This window comes from Peromyscus maniculatus, chromosome 21 (assembly GCF_049852395.1).
Source record: "Peromyscus maniculatus bairdii isolate BWxNUB_F1_BW_parent chromosome 21, HU_Pman_BW_mat_3.1, whole genome shotgun sequence".
Classification (NCBI taxonomy): Eukaryota; Metazoa; Chordata; class Mammalia; order Rodentia; family Cricetidae; genus Peromyscus; species Peromyscus maniculatus.
In genome coordinates this window covers 52,819,326-52,844,174 of record NC_134872.1, presented here as the reverse complement: position 1 = coordinate 52,844,174, position 24,849 = coordinate 52,819,326, and the positions used below count along the sequence as shown (strand labels likewise).

The 24,849-nt window shown below is 40.7% G+C and overlaps 1 protein-coding gene across 4 annotated transcripts in view; it reads right to left on the bottom strand.

The window, feature by feature from the left end:
• Positions 1–24,536, bottom strand: part of Cd2ap (CD2 associated protein) — an 87,632-nt gene extending 63,096 nt beyond the window's left edge. The window contains exons 1-2 of one of the 4 annotated variants that reach the window (XM_076557840.1): positions 24,349–24,536; positions 2,480–2,640 (exon numbers count right to left, since the gene is read on the bottom strand). In XM_076557840.1, coding sequence (XP_076413955.1) covers positions 2,480–2,640; positions 24,349–24,352 — 165 coding nt within the window. In that variant the 5' untranslated portion in view covers positions 24,353–24,536. Of the gene's footprint in view, positions 1–2,479; positions 2,641–21,303; positions 21,394–24,348 lie in introns of those variants that run through there. The other 3 variants (XM_076557838.1, XM_076557839.1, XM_042266681.2) reach the window with 3 other exon arrangements.
• Between the last annotated feature and the right edge of the window lie 313 nt (positions 24,537–24,849).

Genomic DNA, 24,849 nt, shown 5'->3' with positions numbered 1-24,849 from the left:
CTGTCTCAGAAAATAAATAAATAAACAAATAAATGAATGAAATTTAAATTTTCAAGAATATCACCCAGATTTATATAATATAACTAGATAGAAAGCCTTAAGAAGCACACTCATAACTAATTCCCACTCCTTTAAAGGTAAAATTCTTTCCTGAGACAGCTCTTGCACTCAATTACAAATACTATTAGTGAGACCTGATCATTACTAATAACCTAAAAAAGATAGCAAATTCTGTTTCCTATAGCAGCACCTACAAGAGGAATAAAGTTTAGGACAAAAGGAGGTTAATATACAAGATAGGGAGAGAATATGAGTGATGGGCATACAGAACTTCTTGTAGCTTTATTGGTTAACAACATCTCCCACTGACTCCTGTAAGAGGAGATACACAGACAAATTAATGTGAAAGCTGTAAGCACTCAGATCACTGGAAGAGAAAGTATTCAAATACTAAGTGTACTACTAAGACTCCTTGCCCTCAACATGACAGGATACTAGAGGGCTTACTGCCCTTAGGATCAAAAGACTCTCAGAGCAGAGCTCCTGATGCTGTCCCTGAATGAGGTGACCTCCAAATTAATAATCACCATAAATGGGATAAAGCCTCAGGTAAACCTTGAAGTCTCAGTTCCTCTGTTATGGTCTAACTCCATCTATCTGTGTGTGACCTTGACTGTCACTCAAGGTCTAAGTCAACAAGACTGAAATCTCTATACTCTTCTATGCCTCACTTCATCGAGAAGCAGCCAGATCAAGATGATTTACATCTCCAAAGTTATTTTGAGGTCTCAATTCCTTTAATCCTATTACTACTATTAGAGTGTGTGTGTGCACACATGCATGATGTCATAGCACATGAGTGGAGGTCAGAGGACAACTTTCATGAGTCAGTTCTTTCTTTTCCCTTTGCTGAGATAGGGTCTCTCTTGTTTCTGACAGGCTACCTGGCTTGCCCACAACTTTCCAGGCACTTCTCCTACCTCCACATCCCATTTCACTAGTGGCATGCTGGGATTACAGACACAAGCAACCTAATCCATCTTTTCTACATGGGTTCAAGGATCAAACCTAGGTTTTGTCAAACTTCTCCAAGAAGCACTTTTAACCATCTCACTAGCCTGGGTCTCACCTCTTGAGGAAAGATTGTAGCTAGTTAGAAGGTTTAGATGTCACTGAAGATGGATCACTCCCTCATAATCAGCAGTCAATAAAACCAAGAACTCGGGGGCTGGAGAGATGGCTTAGAGGTTCAGAGCACTACATTGGTCCTGAGTTCAATTCCCAGCAACTATATGGTGGCTCACAACCATCTATAATGAGATCTGGTGCCCTCTTATGCCCTGCTTATACATTAAAAAACAAACAAAACCAAGAATTCAAACTGCAGTACTATAATTACTGGTCAAATGAATAGGCTCTAAAACAGCAGTGGCCCCCTGGTGAAAAGAGAACATTCTGAACTGCATAGAAAATCATTAATAGATAACTAACACTAAAAGTAAGTACTGAGATTACTATCTCAATGAAGGCTTTCTAGTAATGTATAAAGACATACCATCGCCCCCTCCTTTGTCAATCCATTATAGCACTCAGGAGGCAGGGGCAGATGGATCTCTATGAGCTCAAGGCCAGCCTGATCTACATAGTGAGTTCCAGGTCAGCCAGAGCTACATAGTGGGATCTTGTCTCAAATACAAAGAGTCAATTAAGCCAAGCATGATAGCATGCTTTTAAATCCTAGAAATAGGGAGGGAGGCAAAAGCAGACAGATCTGTGATTTCAAGGCCAGCCAGGGCTCCATAGTAAAACTCCATCTCAGAGGGGGAAAAAAAAAAAATCAATCCAAATGGGACCTGTCAGTCACTTGAACAAGAAAATACTCTTTGGGAAAGCTGTCTGCTCTAGAACTTTAGATATGACATAAAACCTGCCTAAAAAGTAGGTGGACACATGGTCTCCTTGGCCACTGTCCATTCTTAACCCCTTCCAAGAGTGCTATACCCTCTAATCAATTCTGTGTACCTTTTATACACACACAAAGAGGAAGGGGAGGTGGGAATACACCAAGAGAAGAAGAAAATATGCTACAGAAAATATCTGCAAAGATGTATCTGATAAATCTGAGAAAAAAGCAACAAAAATCAACAGAAGACTTGTGAGACAATTCTGAGACACCACCTCAAAGTGCAACCCAACTAAAAATTATTACCTATGGTTTAAAAAAAGAAGAGAGGCAGGTAGATACATGCATACAGGCATAAATAAGCATAAAGATACATATACATCCACACAGCATTACTGTACAGCAGGCTTCCAATCAATAGTAAAATCTATTACAGATGTATCTGTACCTGTATTTTTCTACATATCAAGAATGAAAGTTTTAAAGAATTTTCATTTTAAACATATGTATTTATTTCTTGACATGCATAGTTAATTCTGTGATGCAAAAGCAAGAAATTAAAGTGAAAATACTTACCTTAACAAAATTGTCAGGGAACATTCCTCTTCTCCCATTTAGTTCTCCTTCTAACCACCCTTCTTCCTGTAGTTTTTTCACATTTCTGATGATTTCCCCAACTCGAATACTTAATTCATCATCATGTACAGCATCATAGTCAAACTCCACAATATAGTCAACTAAAAAAGGAGAAAACAAATGTCTAAAATCTAATTCACAAAATTACTAAATACCATATTAACAAGCTTTCAGCTATAGAATCTGTGTAGCAACAACTAAAATTGTAAAGATATAAGGCTTGTCTCAGTGGTTTAAATATTTGATCACATCAGCAAAGTCCTTGACCATCTAAATATAGAAGAATATAGTACATGTTTAAGTGAAAGCCTCAAAACAAACATAATGCATATTCATTATATATTGCATTCTTACAGTTCAACTTTGTGGCAAACTGTGAAGTGGTCCCAAGATCTCCCACAAAAAGCCACCCTTAAATTTCCATTGTTATAAAATTCGTTCTTGAGTGTGACCTATGACCAACTTGTAACCAACAGACTATAACAAAGAGGATGGGCTGTGTGGAATAAAATAATACCATAATGACCATGTTGCTTCTTTCTTACTGGCTTTGAAGACACAAGTCATTACGTTAATAGGGTGGGCCACAGCTAAGGCCCACACTATACTAAAGCAAAGGTCCTGAATAATGGCAATAATCACAGGGGTGTTGTGTGATATTTTGTTTGTGTTCTGACAAATAAAGCTTCCCTGGAGATCAAAGGGTGGAGCTAGCCACTAGTTAACCATAGAGGTCTGGAGGTCTGTACAGAAAGGAGACAGGAAATGACAAGATTGGGTGGAGAGAAGTGATAAGGCTAGGCAGAGCCGGAAATGACTGTGGCTGCTGCTTGTGCTTTTCTGATCTTTCAGCTTTCACCTGATACCTGACTCCTGGTTTTTATTGATCAGACTAATTAGGATCACACTTCACAGAAGTTCAGAAACAATCCATCCACAGAACCCCTGGTGAGAACCCAACCCTGTGAACATCTTCACTACAGCCTTACAGAGGACCTAGACAACACTGTGCCTAGACTCTAAAATTACAGAAACAGGTAACTATGCATTTTTTTAATTATGTGGTAGGAAGAGGATACACATGTAAGTGCATATGCCCATGTTATCTAAAAGATGGTATCAGATCCTCTGGGGCAGGAGTGATGTGATTGTGAGCTGCTGGATGGGGGCACTGGGAACTGAACTCATTTGCTGTGCAAGAGCAGTACATACTCTTAACCACTGAGCCAATCTCTCTAGCCCCTCCCTACACAATGTTTTAAAGCTACTAAGATATATCAACAATATTAGAGGACAAATGAAAAACAAAAGCACACTGAAATAAGACTGCATTCCCTAACTGCAGGACTTCTGATCCCAGACATCGTATAGGTCCATTTTATAAAGCTCGATTGTAGAAAGCAGAACCAACTCCCTACACAAGATCACCGGATACCTGCCTGCAACCATAAGGAAAAATTAAAAAAAAAAAAAAAAAAATACTTCGACCAAAAATATTAAAGTAAAAAAGCACATTTCAAATCAACAGCCACCACACCACTCCCATTTCTCACAGATTCTTAATTTCATTCAATAGTCTGAAATCCTGTGCTTTACAAATAAAGCTTCTCCCAGCCCTGGTTAGAGCTTGACTAGTCTAGATCAGTACTTCTCAAGCACTAAGCATATCCAAGTCATCTGGGAAATCGTGGGTTTAAAGGCAGACTGATTAAAGCTGAGATGCCCAAAGCTGTTGGTAAGAGGAAAAAGTGTAGATAGAGATAATTTGTTCATAATCATTCTAATTCTACCCAATCACACTCGGGATTCTGACTTTCTTTCTCATTTGACCTAAAAAGCAAAAACACAGAGCTGGTTGTACAGCTCAGTTGTAGTATCTGGTTATTATGCAGGAGACTCTGATTCAATCACAGACATGCATGTATTCAAAACACAAGGGCCAAGCATGGTGATACGCACCTATAAATCTATCACCCAGGACACTAAAGCAAGAGGAGAATGGCCTTGAGTCCAGCATGGACTACACAGTAAAAGCTGATCTAAAATAAATACAAGAAGTGACACCCAACACTGCTCCAGTCTGAGATAAAGAAAACCATAGATATGATTAAGGCAGAGAAGAAGACAAGAATCTGAGCACATTTATCAAGCTGCTACCCTAACCAAGCCCACCTGCAATCCCCTAGAGCTGTTATGTGAAGTCATTTTGTTTGTTTGTTTGTTTTTGTTTTTCTCAAGACAGGGTTTCACTGTGTCACAGCTCTGGCTGTCTTGGAACTTGCTTTGTAGATCAGGTTGGCCTCAAACTCACAGAGATTAAAGGTGTGCACCACCACCACCCAGTGTAGTCATTTTTTATTTAGTTTGTAAACAAATCTTAAGACAGAACTTCTACAGGAGGTGAAGATACAGTAAGAGTGCCAGCAGCACTAATAACACGAGGAAGAAGCTTAAAGAATTTAGAGAGCTGTAACTGAGATAGGAGACTGTTCTGCATAACACCAGAAAGGCCAGAAAGATGAAAAGTAGAGCGGAGAATAAGAACATTAAATTCTATAGGGAAGAGAGCTCACACTCATTATCAGTCCCAGTATTTCCAGAAAACAAAATGAAGGCCAGGCATGGTGGCACACTCCTTTAATCCCACTTGGGAGGCAGAGGCAGATCTCTATGAGTTCAAGGCCAGCCTGCTCTACAGAGTGAATTCCAGAACAGCCAGGCCTACATAAAGAGGACTTGTCTCAAAAAAAAAAAAAAAAAAAAAAAGGACAAGGTTTCTCTGTAAGACAAAATATTAAGTACCCAAACATTTTTCTCCCTGGGACAAAAATTTCAGGGACAAATACAGGTACAAGGAACAAATAAATAATGCAAGGAAACAAAGAACAGCGAGAGTATTCTTGATGAACCCTGGTTTCTCAGACAGTGATGGCTGTGAAATTTATAGATTATTCACAGTAGTGGGCAACCTCTGACAAGCTAATTAATACATTCTACTCACATAACTAATTCTCAGTAACTTTGGAAGTTTTTGCCTTGGTTGAGTTTTGTTTCTTGACATGGAGTCTCAGGTAGCCCAGTCTGGAATAGAACTTAAGTAGTCAAAGCTAACGTTGATTTGAACTTCTGATTGGCCAGTCTCCACCTCCCAAATTCTAAGATTACAGAACTGGGCCAACACATTTGACTTAGCCATTTGTTCTTTTTGTTAGGATTCTTTTAATTCTGTGTGTCTGTGTGTAGGTATGTGCACGAGTGCATCCGACTCCCTGAAGCTGGTTGCAGGTGCTTAGACCTGCCCAACACTGGCACTGGGAACTGAACTTGGTAGAACAACAGAGTGAGCAGTATGTGTTCTGAACCACTAAGCCATCTCCCTAGCACCTTAAATAAAATAAGAAAACATGAGTCCATACAGACTACAAATCAATGTTTATTTCTTAAATATTGTTATTGCTCTGTGACTGAATGGGGAAGGAGCCTGGTTTATGGGAAATTTTCACTGATATATTCAAGTGAAATAGAGGATTAAACCACTTCTAAAACTAATAGATTACTTCAAAACTAAAAAAATAAAATTTACATCTGCAAAAATGTTCCACTGGGTTGCTCAGGAGGACCTGAGTTCAAATCTCCAGCAACCACACTAAAAAAAATAAATGAAAAAGCAGTGTGGCAACCTACTTCGAGGTTCAGATAGAAATCCTGTCTGGAGAATAGAGAATGACAGAGGACACCTAACATCCTCCTCTCATCACCACCCCCCAAGTACTTCCACACCCACATCCCACATCCCCCGTACACACAACTAAAATTAAAAATATATGCAACTAAGTTTTGTCTTCAAGGTCATAAAACTGGCAATGCTTTGAATTTTAAATTATGTGAATATTTGTCAAATATATGACAAATCCAAGAAAACATTGAAAATAAAGAAAACAAAAATATGGCCAGGTGTGGTGGCATATGCCTTTAATCACTTTAAGCACTTACATAGCTTTCCAGGATAGCCAGGGCTACACAGAGACACTCTATCTTTAAAAAAAAAAAAAAGGGACATCAGGGGCCAGCCACACAGCCAGCCACAGAGCAGGATGAAAGTAAGTAAGATTACAGAAGTAAGAAAGGGAAAAGGCCAGAGGCAAAGGGTAGACAGGATAATTTAAAGTTAAGGAAAGCTGGCCAGAAATAAGCCAAGCTAAGGCCAGGCATTTATAATTAAGTATAAGCCTCTGTGGGTGATTTATTTGGGAACTGGGTGGTGGGCCCCCCAAAAGAGCAAAAGAAAAACTCAACAACAATGGTGTTATTTCTAGGCCTAAATATGTACCCCTTAACAACACTATAAAACACAAGTGACTAGTATTGTTTAATGTTACTGTATGTCATTAAATTCTAAAAAAATTAGATATTAGATACATGTGAAAATATTAAAAGCCAGAGCATCATCCCTAAAGCCCCTTTTATCGGTTATCATTTATTAAATAAAGAAATGATAAAAGCAGCATTTCTTATATATTTTCAATAGAGATAGGTAAATCTAGTATTTTTCTTCTATTTGGGGTGTGTGTGTGTGTGTGTGTGTGTGTGTGTGTGTGTGTGTGTATGTATATCTGTCTGTTTTTGAATCACATATTGCAGCTCAGACTGCCCTGAAACTATGTAACCCTGGCTGTTCTCAAACTCCCAGTAATCCTGAGTGCTAGTATTAAAAATATGATCCACTATGCCGACCTTCTAGTTGTGTATTTATTTATTTATTTATTTATTTAGATACAGGATCCTCCTTATTCGTGGTGAGCCTCCACCTCCAGTATTGGGGTTGCAAGGAGGAGACAAGAGTTGGGATTCCAAGTATGCACCACCACACCCTAAAGGTTTATCTAGTGTTATGGATTGAACACAGGATATTTCATGCCTAACAGGCAAGCATTCTAGAGTTAAGCTACATCCCCCAGCTCTAATCACTCTTAAGATACCAAAACAACTGCACATAAAACCTACCCTGTGAATTAATTGGTTACTTTTTCTATCGCTGTAACTAAACATCTTCAAAAGCATTCATAGATTCAGTGAGCAACATTAGAGAAGACATGGCAAAGCAGCTCACATCACAGTATACAGAACACAAAGAGATGCCAAGAACACGACACACTCAAGGACCCACCCCAGTGCTCCTTCCTCCAACCAAGCCTCACCTCCTAGTTTCAATAAGCTCCACCAGCTCAGATCAAGCAAACAAAATGAGCCTACGGGGAGAGTTCAGACTCAAACTGTAACACTTTCCTCATCCCATTCCAAGTAGTATGTAAAGGTGTACATAGTATGTATACTCTTATCACATTTCTCAGAAGGATATTACATCAATGATTTTTTTCATAGTATTCTATTCCTTCTAATATTACAGACCAATTGGTGTCATAGCCACAAAGAATAACCTCATAACTTAAAAAGTTACTTTGATCTTACAAGGACTAATTACTTATAGTTACAACTATAAGCAAAGAAATTATATATATATAATCATTTCCTTCTCCCAAAATAACATACAAAACCTATACTAGGAAAAATCAAGTTGGAATATTCAGTAAGTTCTACATTCCTTGTTTGTTTAGGGTTCTTTTGTTTCCTTCTGCTCACTCCTCCCACTACCACTACCCTATACCCCCACCCCACCCATCCCAACCCCATACACACAGGGTTTTGCTTTGTAATCCAAGCTGGCCTCAAATTCACAGCAATCTTGCCTCAACCTCCCCAGTACTGAGATTACAGGTATAGACACCACAAGATACACTCAAGGACCCACGCCAGTGCTACTTCCTCCAACCAAGCCTCACCTCCTAGTTTCAATAAGCTCCACCATCTAGCTCTTAATCCCTCCATTTCAATTCCAGTTTTAACTTCAAGAAAATACTAGAAATAAGAGTGTTAATCTTTCAAGTCAGACCAAAAATATATGACATAAAAACGTTCATTTAAGTTGTATAGAACTCAGGGGAAAAAAACCTAATGAATATATAAAGAACCTGTGTTGGTTTGAATAAGAATGGCCCCCATAGGCTCATAGATTTGAATGCTTAGTCATTAGAGAGTGCCACTACCTATAAGGATTAAGAGGTATTGATTTGCTGGAAGAAGCATGTCACTGGTCACTGGAGGTGGGCTTTGACATTCCAGACACAGTGGCTCGCTCTCTCTCTCTCTTCCTGCTGCCTGTAGATCCAGATGTAGAACTAACTCTCAACTTCTCCAGCACCATGTCTGCCTGCACACTGCCATGCTCCCCGCCATGGCAATGATGGGACTAAACCTCTGAAACTCTGAGCAAGCCAAATTAAATGCTTTCTTTTATAAGAGTTGTCATGGTCATGGCATCTCTTCTCAGGAACAGAATGCTAAGACAGAAGCAATGTGTGTTGTTACAAGTATCTTAAAAGGAGTTGCTCAAACATTTGGATAATGTATGGTATCCATCCACAATTTCTAGGAGAGTTAAGTTTGTTTAGATTGTTTCTGTTTCTGTTCTGAGAAAGGAACTCATTCAGTTGCCTAGCCTGGTCTCCCAGGTTTTCAGAGTAGCTGGAATTCACAGGTTTCAGAGTGCCACTGTGCCTAGCTAACTTCTTTATTTGCATATAATAAGGTAGTTGTTTCAATCTTATTATTTTCTTTGCTTAACTCAACATTTTCTCCCTTTCCTAAAATGTTTTAAATGTTTAAGAAATCATGCTTCCAAATCAGACCGATGCAAGTCTGAGCCTTACAACCCACATCCTGTCTCTAATCTTGGGTAAGCAACAATCTCTATATTTCTTTTTTTTTTTTTTATTATGTATACAGAAGAGGACACCAGATCTCATTACAGATGGTTGTGAGCCACCATGTGGGTGCTGGGAATTGAACTCAGGACCTTTGGAAGAGCAGTCAGTGCTCTTAACCTCTGAGCCATCTCTCCAGCCCCCAATCTCTATATTTCTAAAGATTGAGATCATCAATATTTTTGCTATAATATTCTTGTGGAGATTAAAAGCTCAATGCAAGGTGGTGGTGGCACACGCCTTTAATCCCAGCACTCAGGAAGCAGTCAGGTGGATCTCTGTGAGTTCAAGGCCAGCCTGGTCTACAGAGTGAGATCCAGGACAGGCACCAAAACTACACAAAGAAACCCTGTCTTGAAAAAAATAAAGAAACACAAAAGTATTTTTAGTTGGGCATTGGTGGCGTACGCACTCAGGAGGCAGAGCCAGGTGGTTCTCTGTGAGTTCAAGGCCAGCCTGGGCTATAGAGTGAGTTCCAGGAAAAGTGCAAAGCTACACAGAGAAGCCCTGTCTCAAAAAAGGCTCAATGCAATACTATATACTCCAAATGAAAACTGGCAAAATACCATCTAAAGAGAAACAAATTAAATTAGCACAACATAGGAACTTTCTATAAAAGTTTACTCATTTTCTAAGTAGATTTTTTTTTTATGTTGTTTGCTTTTGCTCTTTTGGGGATCCGCTACCCAGCTCCCAGATAAATCACACATGGAGGCTTATTCTTACTTATAAATGCCCTGCCTTAGCTTGGCATTTTCTTAACTTTAAATTATCTGACCTAGCTTTTGCCTCTGGGCTTTTCACATTCTCCTCTGTAAATCTTACTCTTACTCTGTGGCTTGCTGTGTAGCTGGGTGGTTGGCTGCTGGAGTCCTCCTTCTCTGGCTCCTTTTTCTTTCACTCTCCCATCTCTTTTGTTTTTCTCCTCCCAGATTTCTCCTTCTATCTATTCTCTCTGGCTGCCAGTCCCACCTATCCTTTCTCCTGACGTGCTATTGGCCTTTCAGGTCTTTATTAGACCGTTAGGTGTTTTAGACAGGCACAGTAACACAGCTTCACAGAGTTAAATAAATGCAACAGAAACAAAAGTAACACACCTTAAAATAATATTATACATTCTACAACAGATTTTAAAAACAAAATTAAGTTATACAGACAAATGCAAACACCTGTAACATCAGATGTATGGATCATGAAAATTTCTGAAACCATCATTTGAATCTCTTCATATTTCTAGGCATCCTCCAAAAACACTTACTAAAAAAGAAACTACATTCTTTGACTCAAAGAGCAAGGAAGCGTGTTTTATAATGCCTGACATAATCAACAGCTATGAGTGGCACTAAACTGAAATACATTGCATGGAATTTTAAAGTCTCATTTCAAATTTGTTAACTTTGATTTCAGTCAATTTAGTTTTCATGTGTAATAAAACATGTATAATCATGTTCAATCTTCATTCATCAAATATTCACCTGGTTAAGCACACTTAAGATACATCTAAGAAAAAACAAAGCTGTCTGAACTCCTGAAATTTATACTCTACAATATTGCTTGGATGAGTCTGAAATAAAGATTAAGTAGGCTGGGGATATAATAATTCAGTGTCTACATGTCTGGGGTTAAGCTCTCAGCACCAAGAAAGAGAGGGAAGGAGGCAATAAAAGAAATTCCAAAACAAGTTACAATCTGGAAGAATGTAAGAAAAAATAGGGCAAGATAAGATCAAAAATGTCTATAACCTATAGCCCAAATAGCTCCCAAGGAAAGAATAGGCTGTTCTACTCTACAGCACTGAGAGTTCAAGCAGTGAACAGGCTTGCCTAGGTTCAAGGCTTGGCCTTGAATTAACTGCCACGGTGTTGATTCCCCAACTATAAGAATAACAACAAGGCCAGCAGAATGGCTCAATGGGTATAGGTGCCTGCCACCAAATCTGATGACCTGAGTTCATCCCTAGGACTCATCCAGTGGAGGACAAAACCAACTCCAGGAAGTTGTCCTCTAACCTACACACATACACACTTATAAATGTAAAAAATGCTTTTCAAAGATTAGTAACAGTACTCAAAAATGAATAATTTGTGAGAATTAAACAATGCTTAGAAAAGAGCTTTAAAATATACCTTTAATAGAAATTATCTAATAAACAATCGCTAAATGTTAACACCAATTACAATACACATTCTTCCCACTGAGAATCTAGAATACAAGCATTTCATCCACTTTTTTTTCCCAGAGTCTCACGTAGCCCAGACCGGCTGTGAACTCTTTACACAGGCAAGAATGACCTTGAATTTCTGATTCTCCTGCTTTCACCTCCTGAGGACTGGGATTACAGGCATTTGACATCCTGTCCTGTTTATACAGTAGGAATTGGAATCTTCTAGCAACTGAGCTCCATCCTCAGACCCTTATTCACCATTTTTTGAGTGCTTCTGTTTGCAGTGATATAGACAAAGGTTTCAAATCATCTTTGATGAATTTAACCAAAGCATTGACTGGTGGGATAATAGTTGTTATTACTCTGAGGAAAAAAATAGTGTAATATGACTGGTTAGAAAGAACTAGCACATAGTAAAAATTAATTTAAAAAATGATGGAATCGTAAAGCACAAAACTACTATTTAAAGTTCTTCAGAACTCTCATCAGATTACAGGCCTCACTGAAAAATTCCATAAAAAAAAAAAAAGTGGTAGAGTTTGGTCATGCCTGTAATCTCAGCACTTGGGAGGCTAAGGCAGAACTATGAAAAGCTGGAGGCCAGCCTGAACTACAGTGAGTCGTAGGCCAGCCTAAGCAATAGCATAAAAACCTGTCTCAAAAAAAATACATACATCCATGAAGACAAAGATCCTTTTCTCAAAACAATCCCCATCACAAAGGTCCACAAAATAGTGTACATATTTAAATCTGATCAACCTGGGCCAGCCAGATGTCTCAATGGATTAAAAAAGCACTTGCCTCAAAAGCATGGTGACCTGAGTTCACATGTATCTTGTGACCTGATGACACATGTACCACAGCACATGTGTACCCATGATCATACACAAAATAAGCAAACAAACAAAACAAAAACTTGAAGGACTATGAAATGCTTCCCCATGTCATTTTTTAGAACATTATTACATTCCTACAAACTAAATTGCTTCCTTGAGTTTTTCATCAACGTTCAGTTGTTACTGAAATATTTCTCTTAGGTCTTTTTTTCTTTCTTTTGAGAGAGGTCTGACCTGGAATTTATGATATGGCTAAGCTAAACTCAAACCCACAATCTTCCTGCCTTATCTTCTAAATGCTGGGACTGTAGAATACACTACCATGTCTGGCTCTCTAATGCTTTTTTCAATGCAGTTTCTTGACAGGCATGGTGGTACATGTTTTGAAACCTTGGCGCTAGGGGCTGATCTCCACAGGAGTGGATCTCTATAAGTTTGGGACCAGCCTGATCTACATACCAAGTTCCAGGCCAGCCAAGGCTACTTAGTAAGACCCTTTCTCAGACAGACAGACACCCAGGTGGTAGTAGTGCACATGGCAATCCCAACATTTGAGAGGCAGAGGCAGAAGCATCATATGTTAAGACAAGACTGGGCTATGCTACAGAGACGGTTCTGGGACAGCCTGGGGAGGGAAGAAAAAAAATTATACTCCAAAGTATTACCAAATACAGTATTATCAAAGCCAAAACACAATTATAAATAGCAATTTAAATGTTGTTTAAAAGCTTTAAATATACCATTATCAAGCTTCTTAAGCTGTTGATTCACAACCTCTTATAATTGAATGTGCACACTGAAAAATATCTGGCAACAGCAAGAGGTCCCTGAACACAATGACCAAAGATTAATTCAAAATCAAACAAAATGAATCTAGGACATTTCCAGTGGCACTCACCCCTGCTATATGGCACATCTTCAATGAGCCTTGGTTCTGAACACCTAACATATTCACTTTGCACTACACATGCCCCTATGCCAGGCAATGCTAATTAACACTACCTGAACACTGCTCAGACTCAGGAACACTGTTATTTTTATGAACTGCAGTGTTTACTGTACAAGGTTTTGTCCCTTATAGAAACATGACAGTTTAATTACAGAAAACAAAAGACTATTTTCCTACTATCACTCCTCGGTGCATAAGTATCAAATAACTATACCAATAGACTGAATGCTTAACCTGAAGAAGTGTTCTTGCCAGGTGGCGGCAGCGCACGCCTTTAATCCCAGCACTCGGGAGGCAGAGCCAGGCGGATCTCTGTGAGTTCGAGGCCAGCCTGGACTACCAAGTGAGTTCCAGGAAAGGCGCAAAGCTACACAAAGAAACCCTGTCTCGAAAAACCAAAAAAAAAAAAAAAAAAAGAAGTGTTTTTTAAGCTGTTAATTTGCATTTCATTAAATTAGACAAAAATGGGGAAATGCTATGGAATAATCCTCTTGTATACTGTGAAGATTTGTCACTGGAATTGGTTTAATAAAATGCTGATTGGCAGTAGCCAAGCAGGAAGTATAGGCAGAGTGACCAAACTAAGGATGACAGGAAGGAGACGAGTGGAGTCAAGAGTTACCAGTCACCAGAGGAAGCAAGATAAGAATGTCGTACTGAGAAATGGTACCAAGCCACATGGCTAAACATAGATAAGAATTATGGGTTAATTTAAGTGTAAGAGCTAGTTAGTAATAAACCTGAGCAACCAGCTGAGCATTTATAATTAACCTAAGTCTCCATGTGGTAACTTGGGAAGCAGCTGCCAGGCATTTGAGAGTTTCTGGAGGAATAGAAACTTCCGCCTACAATTTTCCTACTACCACTCCTCAGTGCTTAAGTATCAAGTAAGTATACCAATGGACTTAATGTTTGACCTTAAGAAGTGTTCTTTAAACTGTTAACTTGCATTTCATTTAAAAAAATTGGCTTTGGATTAGGATAGAATTTCCAACCATTTCTGTCATGTCTCTAAGCATACTTCTGCCATTTTATACTACATATTTACATGAAGTGATCTCCCAGCACTGACAATTACAAGATCAAATATCAGCCAGGCATAGTGGTTCAGACCTGTAATTCCAGCACTCAGGAGGCAGAGGCCACATGACTGTTACAAATTCAAAGTTAACTCAACCTACAAAGCCATTTCCAGGCAAACCAAGTCTATAGCAAAAAATAGCTTACCAAAAACAAAAAAAAACAAAGAAACAAACAAAATTAAACAATCAACTGTAAATGAAGATGTTCTATATCATGCCATATTAAAAATTCTGCCAAGATTTAATTCATGTGCATGGGAGCTGGAGAAATGGTTCAGCAGTTAGGAACACTAGCTACTCTTCCAAAGGGCCTGGGTTCAATTCTAGCACCCACAGGGTGGCTCATAACTTTTCAACTCAAGTTCCAGGGTATCTGACATTTTCTTTTGGCTTCCTTAGGCACCAAGTATACACAAAATACATAGAAATACATGTAGGCAAACACTAATACATATAAATAAAATAAATTTTTAAAAAGTACAATTATATCATTAGTATGTAAATTTGCTTTCACCTTTAATAAATGTAAAGTTATACGTATGCACACCAAAGAATTATTTGTTGTTTTTTTGTTTTGTTTTTTTGAGGAGGGATGTTGTTTGTTCTGAGAAAGGGTCTCATTATGTCCTGAAACTCTCTCAGTACACCAGGCCAACTTCCAGCTCAAAGCTCCACCTACCTCTGCCTCCCAAAGCTGGGATAACAAGCATGTGCCATCAGATGCTTGTGTCCAAAAAAATGTTTTAAAATAAATTTCTTTTGATTATTTTCACTAGTGCTTGATTTATGTGCTGGCTAATTTATGGCAACTTGACACAAGCTAGAGTAATCTGAAAGGAGGAAACCCCAATTGAGAAAATGCCTCCATAAGATTAGGCTACAGGCAAGCCTGTAGGGTATTTTCTTTTTTTTTTTTTCTTTTTTCTTTTTTTTTTTAGATTTATTTATTTATTATGTATACAGCATGTATGACTGCAGGCCAGAAGAGGGCACCAGATCTCGTTACAGATGATTGTGAGCCACCATGTGGTTGCTGGGAATTGAACTCAGGACCTCTGGAGGAGCAGTCAGTGCTCTTAACCTCTGAGCCATCTCTCCAGCCCCCGGTATTTTCTTAATTAGTGATTGATGTGGAAGTGTAACAACTTGCTTTTGGTCATGGTATTTCATCACAGGCTATTTGTATGCCTATTTTATATATGTGTACATATCTGGGGTCATATAAACATTCCTCAGGAGGATAGAAGGTGCCAATGGAAAAAAGTTAAAATCAACTCTAATACACCAGTAAGTCACATGCTTGCCAGAAACCGTTATTTAGAAAACAAGATGAAATAAGCCTGAAGGCTATTGCATTTAATTTCCATGAGAAAGTACACTGAAGTATAATAAATCAGCACCAGTTAAATATCTAACAAAAAAATACTTCAGAAATATTTTCATACATTCTCCCATTAGGTTCACAACCTACAAGCTTCAAGTTCTAAAAATGCACACTAGGTTCACCAACCATCTTTGCCTGGTAAGTGTGGCTCTCAACCCTCATCAAAGCTGATCTTTGCAGCAGATGCAGACCATGGAGAATTTGATCATGGGATGCCCAGTCCCAACAGATATATATCAATGATGAAACTAAGAAAACAAGAATGGCTTAAGCAGACATGTGGTACAAGCCTCTAAGCCTAGCACTCTGCCAAGCAGGTCTCGGGGAGTTCAAGACCAACGAGGGTAGGCAGGCTTACATAATGAGACCATCTCAAAGGAAAGAAAGAATGGAAGGAAAGAAAGAGGGGGGAGCTTAATTAGTATTTGAGTAAAGAGATTCTCATTTTATATGGTGCATGCACAAGTAATTACACACACTAAGCAGCAAGGCAAAATACTCATCAGAATCCAATCTCCTATAGCAGAGAAGGAATTTTAATTAATGCCTACTGCAAAACCGTGATCTTAAGAGAACATTTTTGGTGGTGTGCATGCATGTTTGTGTGTGTGCATATGGAGGCCAGATATCAATGCCAGTGTTCTTCCTCATTTGCGCTCAATCTCTTTTTTGTTATCATTGTTAAATTTACTTATTGGAGGATGGGCAATGTATTTTCAGAGACAAGGATTCTGTGTAGCTCCAGCTGTCCTGGAGCTCAACTCTGTAGACCAACTGGCCTCAACTCAAGAGATCTGCCTGCCTGTGCCTCTGAGTGCTAGGGTTTAAAGGCGTGTGTCACATCTGGCTTACGTTTATTTGGTGTGGGGAAGGGGTGACGATGAGGGTTCCAGTGTGCCTGTGGAAGTAGAGGACAACTTGTCAAGTCAGTGCTCTCCGTCCACCATGTGAGTCCTGGCACTGAACTTAGGTCATCAGGCTTGGTGACAAATACTTCTACTTACTGAGCCACCTCACAGGTCCTCCACCTTATTTTCTGAGACAGGGTCTTTCAGTGAACCGGGAACTCCACCAATTCTGCTGGGCACAGGGATGCTTCACCAGTGCTAGGCTTACGGTGCCCAGTTTGTTCTGGTTTTTAACATAAGGCTGGAGATCCAAACTCATGTTCTCGTGAGTTTGCTTTGCAAGCAGTTTACAAACTAAACTGTCTCCCCAGGCTTCTTTCCTTTGTTTTGTTTTTAAGATAGGACAGGATCTTATGTATTCCAAATTGGCCTTGATCATACTATGCAACCAAGAAGGATGACCTTGAACTCCTCATCCTCTTCCTGCCTTCACCTCCTGCGTGCTAGTATTACAGATGTGGGCCACCACACCAGCTAAGAAAACACATTTTTAAATAAACTGAAAGGTGTTTCAACATGATGAGAAATCTGAGTACATGACAAGTATTTGATTGACCACAGTGGCAACGCACTTCCTTAGCATGTGCTGAAGCCCTTGGTTCAGTTCCTGAAATGTGGGGCAGGGAGGACACTGTGATGACAACTTCAGGAGGTGGAGCCTAATGGAGGGAAGTGAGTTAAATACATGTCCTTTAGGGTCCCCGCTTCCTGTCTCTCTTTCATGGTTTCCAACTATTATTTCTTAGTTAGATTTCTATTACTGTGATAAACACCATGATCAAATGGGTTTATTTGGCTTACACTCACTGATCACAGTCCACCATGAAACAAAGTGAGAGCAGGAACCTAGAGACAGAAACTGAAGCAGAGGCCATGGAATACCAATGCTGACAGTCTTGTTCTCTATGGCTTGCTCAGCTACTTTCTATACCACAGAAGACCACCAGCCAAGGGGTGGCACTGCCCACGCTGGGCTAACCTCTCACATCAATCATTCATCAAGAAAACGCACCACAGGCTTACCTACAGGCCAGCTGATGAAGGCATTGTCTCGAGTAAGGTTTCTTTTCCAAGATGACCCTAGCTTGTGTCAAGGTGACAAAAAAATAATCAGCATAGTCATGAAGACAACAGACTTCAACGTGCTCTCACAATGATGCTACCAGTCCTAAAGCAACAGTCAAGAGACTATAAACTATAGTGAAATTCAGTATTGTGAGCCCAAGTCAACCTTTCCTCCTAAATTGATTATCTCAGGTGTTTTTGCCACAGCAACAGAAAACAATCACATCTGCCAAGCACTCACTTAATCACTGATCAAACTAATGAGATGAATAAATCCTACTTCCTTCCAACACAAAAATTACTATAGTCTTTATTCTTCTCTTCCCGTTTTAACTTTTTTTTTGGTTTTTCGAGACAGGATTTCTTTGTTTAGCTTTGCGCCTTTCCCGGAACTCACTCGGTACTCCAGGGTGGCCTCGAACTCACAGAGATCCGCCTGGATCTGCCTCCCAAGTGCTGGGATTAAAGGCGTGCGCCCCCACCGCCCGGCATTTTAACACTTCTTATGCTAGAACACTGCCCTACCCTATCCCCTTGAGGCACCACAATCCCTGGTTTGGGTTTCTAACCAAGTCCATGCGGTTTCATTCCTGCTGTCACATTCTATTTCTAGTACAACACTAATTAGCCATACCGACCGATTTATACCCTCAGAACAACAGGAGACAGGGACATTCATCAGAATACAGAGGTTGGGAGAAGTTTTGTTTTGTCTTTATTTTAAAGAAAGAAAGAAAACCAATACTTCTTAACTAATCTCTTAGCAGCAGCTCCTTTCCTTGATATGACCCTCCATTAATACCTTTCTCTTTTGGGTGGACATAACAAATTCACAGCCCACCAAAGCTGGGTAAGCACTTGAATGCTGAGTACATTCCCATCCCCTACACCTTTCTTGAAAATTGGTGCTAACTGTGTGTTACTACAATGAAAGTTCGGAGTATTTTTCTACTTGAAATCCCTAATGATTAAATGCTCCACAGTCACTCCCTTGGAACACAAATTACCTGGACACTGAACCATCTTGAATAACCTAAAGTACACCCAATGTGGTATCTGGCACGTCAGACAGCTTGCATTCAGAAGTCTGAGGTCAGCCTAGGGAACATAATAGGACCCATTTTCAAAGGGGGAGGGTCAGAAAGCAGGAACATTAAATCACTAGGACCAAAATAAGAAGGGATGCTAGACTGTGACAAAGGAATAGTCTCAAACATTTTGACAAGCAGAGGATCACTTTAAAACCCAAAGCTATTCATGATCACTACACTCATACATTCAACTACCACTGTTGACTAATCTCAAGACACTTATTATGCAGTATAAGATCCATAACCGAGAGGCTCAAGCATATTGTCAGTGGTACTTTCAGACTCATCTGAAACAATCTCAGTCTCCTGTTCCTAAAAGAGAGCAGAGGCAGGCGGATCTCTGAGTTCAAGACTACCCTGGTCTACAGAGCGAGTTCCAGGACAGGCAAGAGTACACAGAGAAACCCTGTCTCGAAAAACCAAAAAAGACAAAAGAAGAAGAAAACTACTGGCCCTTGTCTTACTTCATTTCCCTGTGGCTAGGTCACTGAGTCCCCTGCCAAACCCCATTTCCTCTCACTTTGGCCAGGAATTCAGGCTGAACTTCTACCTAGTGCCTGCCACCAACTACCACCTCACTCCCACACTAATCTGATCTTCTCCACCTATCTTTCTACACACTGCATTCTGCCACATACATATGGCTCACATGCTGACTGTTGGCACATATGAACCTCCACCTAGACATCCCAAACATAGGTTCTGGCCCCTACCTCACCTAGAAAGACTTCCTGCCTGACTACTACTTATTTGTGTTGAATCTATATAGTAGATATTAATTTTACAGAATTACAGGTGTTCAAACTTTAAAAAGTTTTAATAATCTGATCATGAACATAACATATTCTAATTAAGGAATAGACTTAGATTGTTGTGATTCATCTTTGAAAGAAAACTTTTCTTTTTCATGCTTTCAAACTGCTTGGTAAATCACAAGATATCTACTTATAAATATTATCTGTACGAGAGTGTTATTTGCAAACTAAAATAAGGAAATCACTCACTATAGAAGTACATTTATCATCTAAACCAACTGCAATTTTCTATTAAAACAACTTCAGCCAAGAAAGGTGGCACCCACCTGTAATCCCAACACTCAGGATGGTGAGGCAGGATGTTCACTGTGAGTTCATAAAAGTATCTATCTGTACTTCTCCCAATCATAAATTTCTGAAACAGTTTTGCTATGCAGCACAAGCTCCCCTGGAATTCATGATCACCCTGTATCCACTCCCAAGTAGGCGAGAAAACAGGTGCCTATCACCAACCTTGAATACTTAACCCTGAAATTACGAGTGTATAAGACAAGGCATCTGTCTGTACACAGAGGCTACAGAGATAGCTCAGCAGTTAAGAACACTTGCTCTGCAATCATGAGGCACAAAGTTCAGATCCTAGCACACATGTAGCAAACTGGGGCCACCACAAGCATCCATAACTCCCAAAAAGGCAGAGACAGGAGAATTGCTGAAGCTTAATGTCTTTAATCCTAGCCAGGAAAACATGATCCCCAGGGTTCAGAGAATGACCTTGCCTCAAAGGAATTGGTAAAGTGGTTGAAAGAGCACTGAACACCCTCTTCTGGAATCCATATGCACACAGGTACATGGACCCCTTCACACACTGCTTGTGGGCACACACACACTCACAAACACAAGCAATCTGTACACTAGTCATTACAGTAATCCAAAGCCTATGCATTTTCTATCTAACAATAAAAGACTCCATTATTTTCATGGGCATAAATTTTGTTGCAACCTGATACAACAGTAAAACAAAATTTAAAATAAAAAAAAAAATCCTAACTAAAATTAAGAGAAACTTAAGTCTTTAAGTTTCATACCTTCTCTCTCTCTCTCTCTCTCTCTCTCTCTCTCTCTCTCTCTCTTTCTCTTTCTCTGTGTGTGTGTGTGTGTGTGTGTGTGATTCATTTTGTCTTATTTCCCTCCAAAATTCAGGCATATCTGTATTTTTGAAGGGGAAAAAAGTATTTGAAGCTAGAGAGATGACTCAGCTGTTAAGAGCACTGACTGCTCTAACAGAGGTCCTGAGTTCAATTCCCAGGGCCTACACAGCAGCTCACAACCGTCTATAAATATAGTGCCATGGGATCTGATGTCCTCTTCTGTTGTACAGACAAAGCACCCAAATACATAATAAATAAATGTTTTTTTTTTTAAAGCATTGCCTTTCTTAATTCCCTAAAACCTTTTTTTTTTCTAATTCCTTCACTCAGGCACCTTAGAAGTTGACAGGCATTTCCTCCTACATTTTAATGTAGAAACTAAAAACATTAACACAACATAAAACTTATATGTCTCTAGTAGTAGAAATCATTAAGTTTTTCTCAATCAAACATTTCAAATGAGTAACAGTTTCTCACAATATATCTAATATTGAAAAACAATTTTTGTCAAGTTATACTATACAGAATTCAATCTGTGTTAACATAAAGTCATCTTACTGATCCTTGAAAGACAATATTCTGCTTTTAACAGATCAAAATTCACTTACAAATCAGTAGAACTGCAGAACTCTTTTGAAAAGACAAGTCAGCACCTGCAATATTCTACGCATTATTAGCTCATTCCTTCTCCTAGTAACCTGTGACTGGTCCTTCTCACCGATTTATAGATCAAGGAACTGAAGCACAGGCAGGCTAATTAACTTCCTAAGTTGCAAAGCTTGTAGGTAAAATCTCAGGAAGTCCCTGTCCAGAGCCCTTTTTCCCTTTTTTAGACAGTTTCATGTAGCCCAGGATGGCCTTGAATGAGCTATGTAAACTGAGCTGGCCTTGAACTCTTCAATTCCTGCTTCTACTTCCAAAGTAGGCTTCAGAAACTCACTTAACTAGCCAGGTGTAGCCCTCAAGTTCAGGAACCATTACTCTTAAGCATCCATGTTCATCTCAAAACAAATATAAGACTTATTTTTACTTTGTAACAAATTAGATAAAACATTTGAGTATTTTAGGTTGCATCTTTTTTTAAGTGTGGTGTGTGTGTGTGTGTGTGTGTGTGTGTGTGTGTGTGTGTGTAAGGGCACTCATGGGAGATGGAGTGCCTCAGAAACCAGAAGAAGGTATCAGATCCCTTGTATGTTAGAGCAATTGTAAGCCACCCAATATGAATGCTAAGAACCAAATCAGGGTCCTCTGAGAGAGCAGAGAGCTCTGTAGCGCTGCACCATGAATTACAAGAACTACAGACAACTAACTGGCTGGATGTGACGGCTAAGGCCTATAATCCCAGCAGCAGCCAGGTGGCTGAGACAGGAAGATCACTCCAAGTTCAAATCCTGGACTACAGGGTGAGGAGGTGAGATCTTGTCTTAAAAATGAAAGGGAAAAAAAGAAAAAAAACAATGGCAGGTAACAAACTGAACAAATTATATATTAAAGGAAATTCTCTTACATGAGCTTGAGGATTTTAATGATTACACAACCAACACATTTTAAGTTCACAGTCATCTGCAAATGTTTCAAAAAATACTATAAAAAAATGACAAGCACTCAAAATAACAGACCTTAAAAGCACATATGGACAATATGCTAAATGATTAACTTTCCCAAGATACTCTGGCAACTCACATAAATAGACAAAGCAAATCACAAAGAAAAGGCCAGTGAACAGTAAATATAGGCATAACAATGTAAAATACTTTCCTTAAGAAAAGACTTTAGCTGGGTGTAATGGCTCACACTTTGAATCTCAGCACTTGGGAGGCAGATGGATCTCTGTGAGTTCAAGCCCAGCCTGATCTACAAAATGACAGCCAGAGCTACATTTTAAGAACCTGTTGGGGGGGTGGGGGACTTTCCACTCAAGTTATGGGCCCTGTGATTGTCCCCTAATACAAATCACAAGTTTAAATGATTTCCACAATTTAAAAAACAAACAAAACACACACACAAAGAGAAAGGGGAAGGTGAAAGCAGAGATGAACCACAGTTTCAGGCCCATCCAGTAACAAACAGGAGAAAGCATACTTAAAATGACTGGCAAGTGCAAAGGAGTAAGGTTGTTGTTTAGCACTGGGCCCAACAGGCTATACAAGACTGGTTAAAAGGGCTTGAAGCAAGTCAAAGTCATAAAATGATGATTCTAGACCATCCAAAGATGCTTAATTCTGCATCCTGACTTAAGGCAGATAAGAACTGCATACCTAATTTTAGCTTTTCATCCAAATCAGTTAAGCTAGCTTTTGATGCTTAAATAAGCCTGCAATTACCCCGTAAACTCAACTAATCAAGTGGAAAGGAATCCATTTGAAAGTCCCTCACAGCAACCGCTTGACTCCTGGGTTGGGGAGCACTGGGTATATAAAAGGTACACAAAGGAGGAGGGAAGCGGAGGAGGCACAAAATTAGAAACTCTAAGAAAACAGAATAGTCAGTGTCTGTAAACACTAGCTAAATTCGTCTCCCACAAAACAAAGTGTGGGCACAGGGTGCCACATCAGCAGTAATCCTGTTTCCGTCGTGCTTCTAAATCATCCGCTAGCTTCATGAATTAATAATTTCAGAAATGGTTGAAGCAGCACCAAGTCTCAACAGAGTAAGTGATAACGTCTCTCTGATTTATACCACAAAACCAGATTCTGGTTTTACAACTTACTGAACACACTCTTGCCTGATGGGGGCCCAAACTTGATTTTAAAAAGGAAAAAAAAAAACTACTTTTAATAGTTGTAAAAGTTTTAAAAAAAAACATTAAATCAAATTAAAACCATTTTCATTTGTCTCCGTCTAAGGGAGTGAGTTCCTAGCCCAGGCGCAACTTTGTTATCAAAGAACTGTTACACCCCTTAACAAAACTCCTTTTCAAAGAGCGCTGCAACACGCTCCAGCTTTCTCTTAACTCCAAAAGCAAAAGCCGCCGAAGATCGCCCAGAAAGCAACCTTGTAGCCCTCCCTGTACAGTCTCTCCCCTCCGAGAAGGAAGTCTCGCTTCCAACAGGAAACGGCTCCGCCGGGGGTTGGACTGGGAACCCTCGGATACCGAACCCCCCAACCCGGTCCTCTCAGGAGGAAACGCTCGGTGTGCTGCTATAAAATGCCAGCACACCTGACCAGGGAGGCTGCCAGGAAGACGCCTTCCAAAACTAACCCACGAAAAGGGGAAGGTGAGAGGGGGCACAAATCAGTGCCAGCCCCGGCCGCCTGCGACTAGGAGACGAGAGGGTTTTTTTTTTCTGTGCTAACCAGTATCCACGACAAGAATGCCTGGGTGTGCATAATGGATGTGGGAGTTGTGAGCGCTTCTTTCCCCGCACCCCTTAAAAACCCAACCCCTACCCAGCCTCGGAGGAGCAGGGCTGCCAGCGCCACTGTGTCAAGTTCGCGATCGCCCTCCCACCACCACCCCGCCCCCATATCGAAGCCGGAGGCTCCGGCAGGGCGCGGGGCGGCCGGCCAGGGGTTCGAGCCCCGCTGTCCCCGCAGAGGACCGCCGACGGGAGCGCCCGAGCCCCGTCGCCCGCAAACCCGCGCCGGCGCGACCATGCTTACCCATGCTGCGGCTCTGGCGGGGAGAGCGCGGCCCCGCGGCCTCTTCTGGGCACCGGCTCAGGCGCGGCGGGGAGGCGCCTCCATCCGCCCGCGGCGCGCTGCTCACGCCGCTGCTCACGCCCGGCCTCCGCCGCGGCCCCGGCAGGCAGGCAGGCAGGCGGGAGCGAGCGAGCGGCGTCCGCGCCTGCGCACGCTGCGCGCTTCAGCCGCGGTCCCCGGGGTCGCTTTCCGCCCGCCTCCGAGGCACCGGCCGGATCTCCTCCCCGGACAGCCCGCCCCGCACCCGCTTCCCTCCGGAGGCCGAGCGCGCCACGCTCCGGACCCGGCTGGGGAATCCGCGGAGCCGGTGCGAGGCCGAGTTGGGAACCCGGCTGGGACGAAATCTCGCGAGAATGAGAATGGTCTGGGGTTTTTTTGTTTTTTTTTTTTTCCCTCCCCTTCTTCCCGGGCCACGCCCCCTGTGGCCCCCGCGCGCGCGCCGCCCGGGCTCCCGCCGCCGGT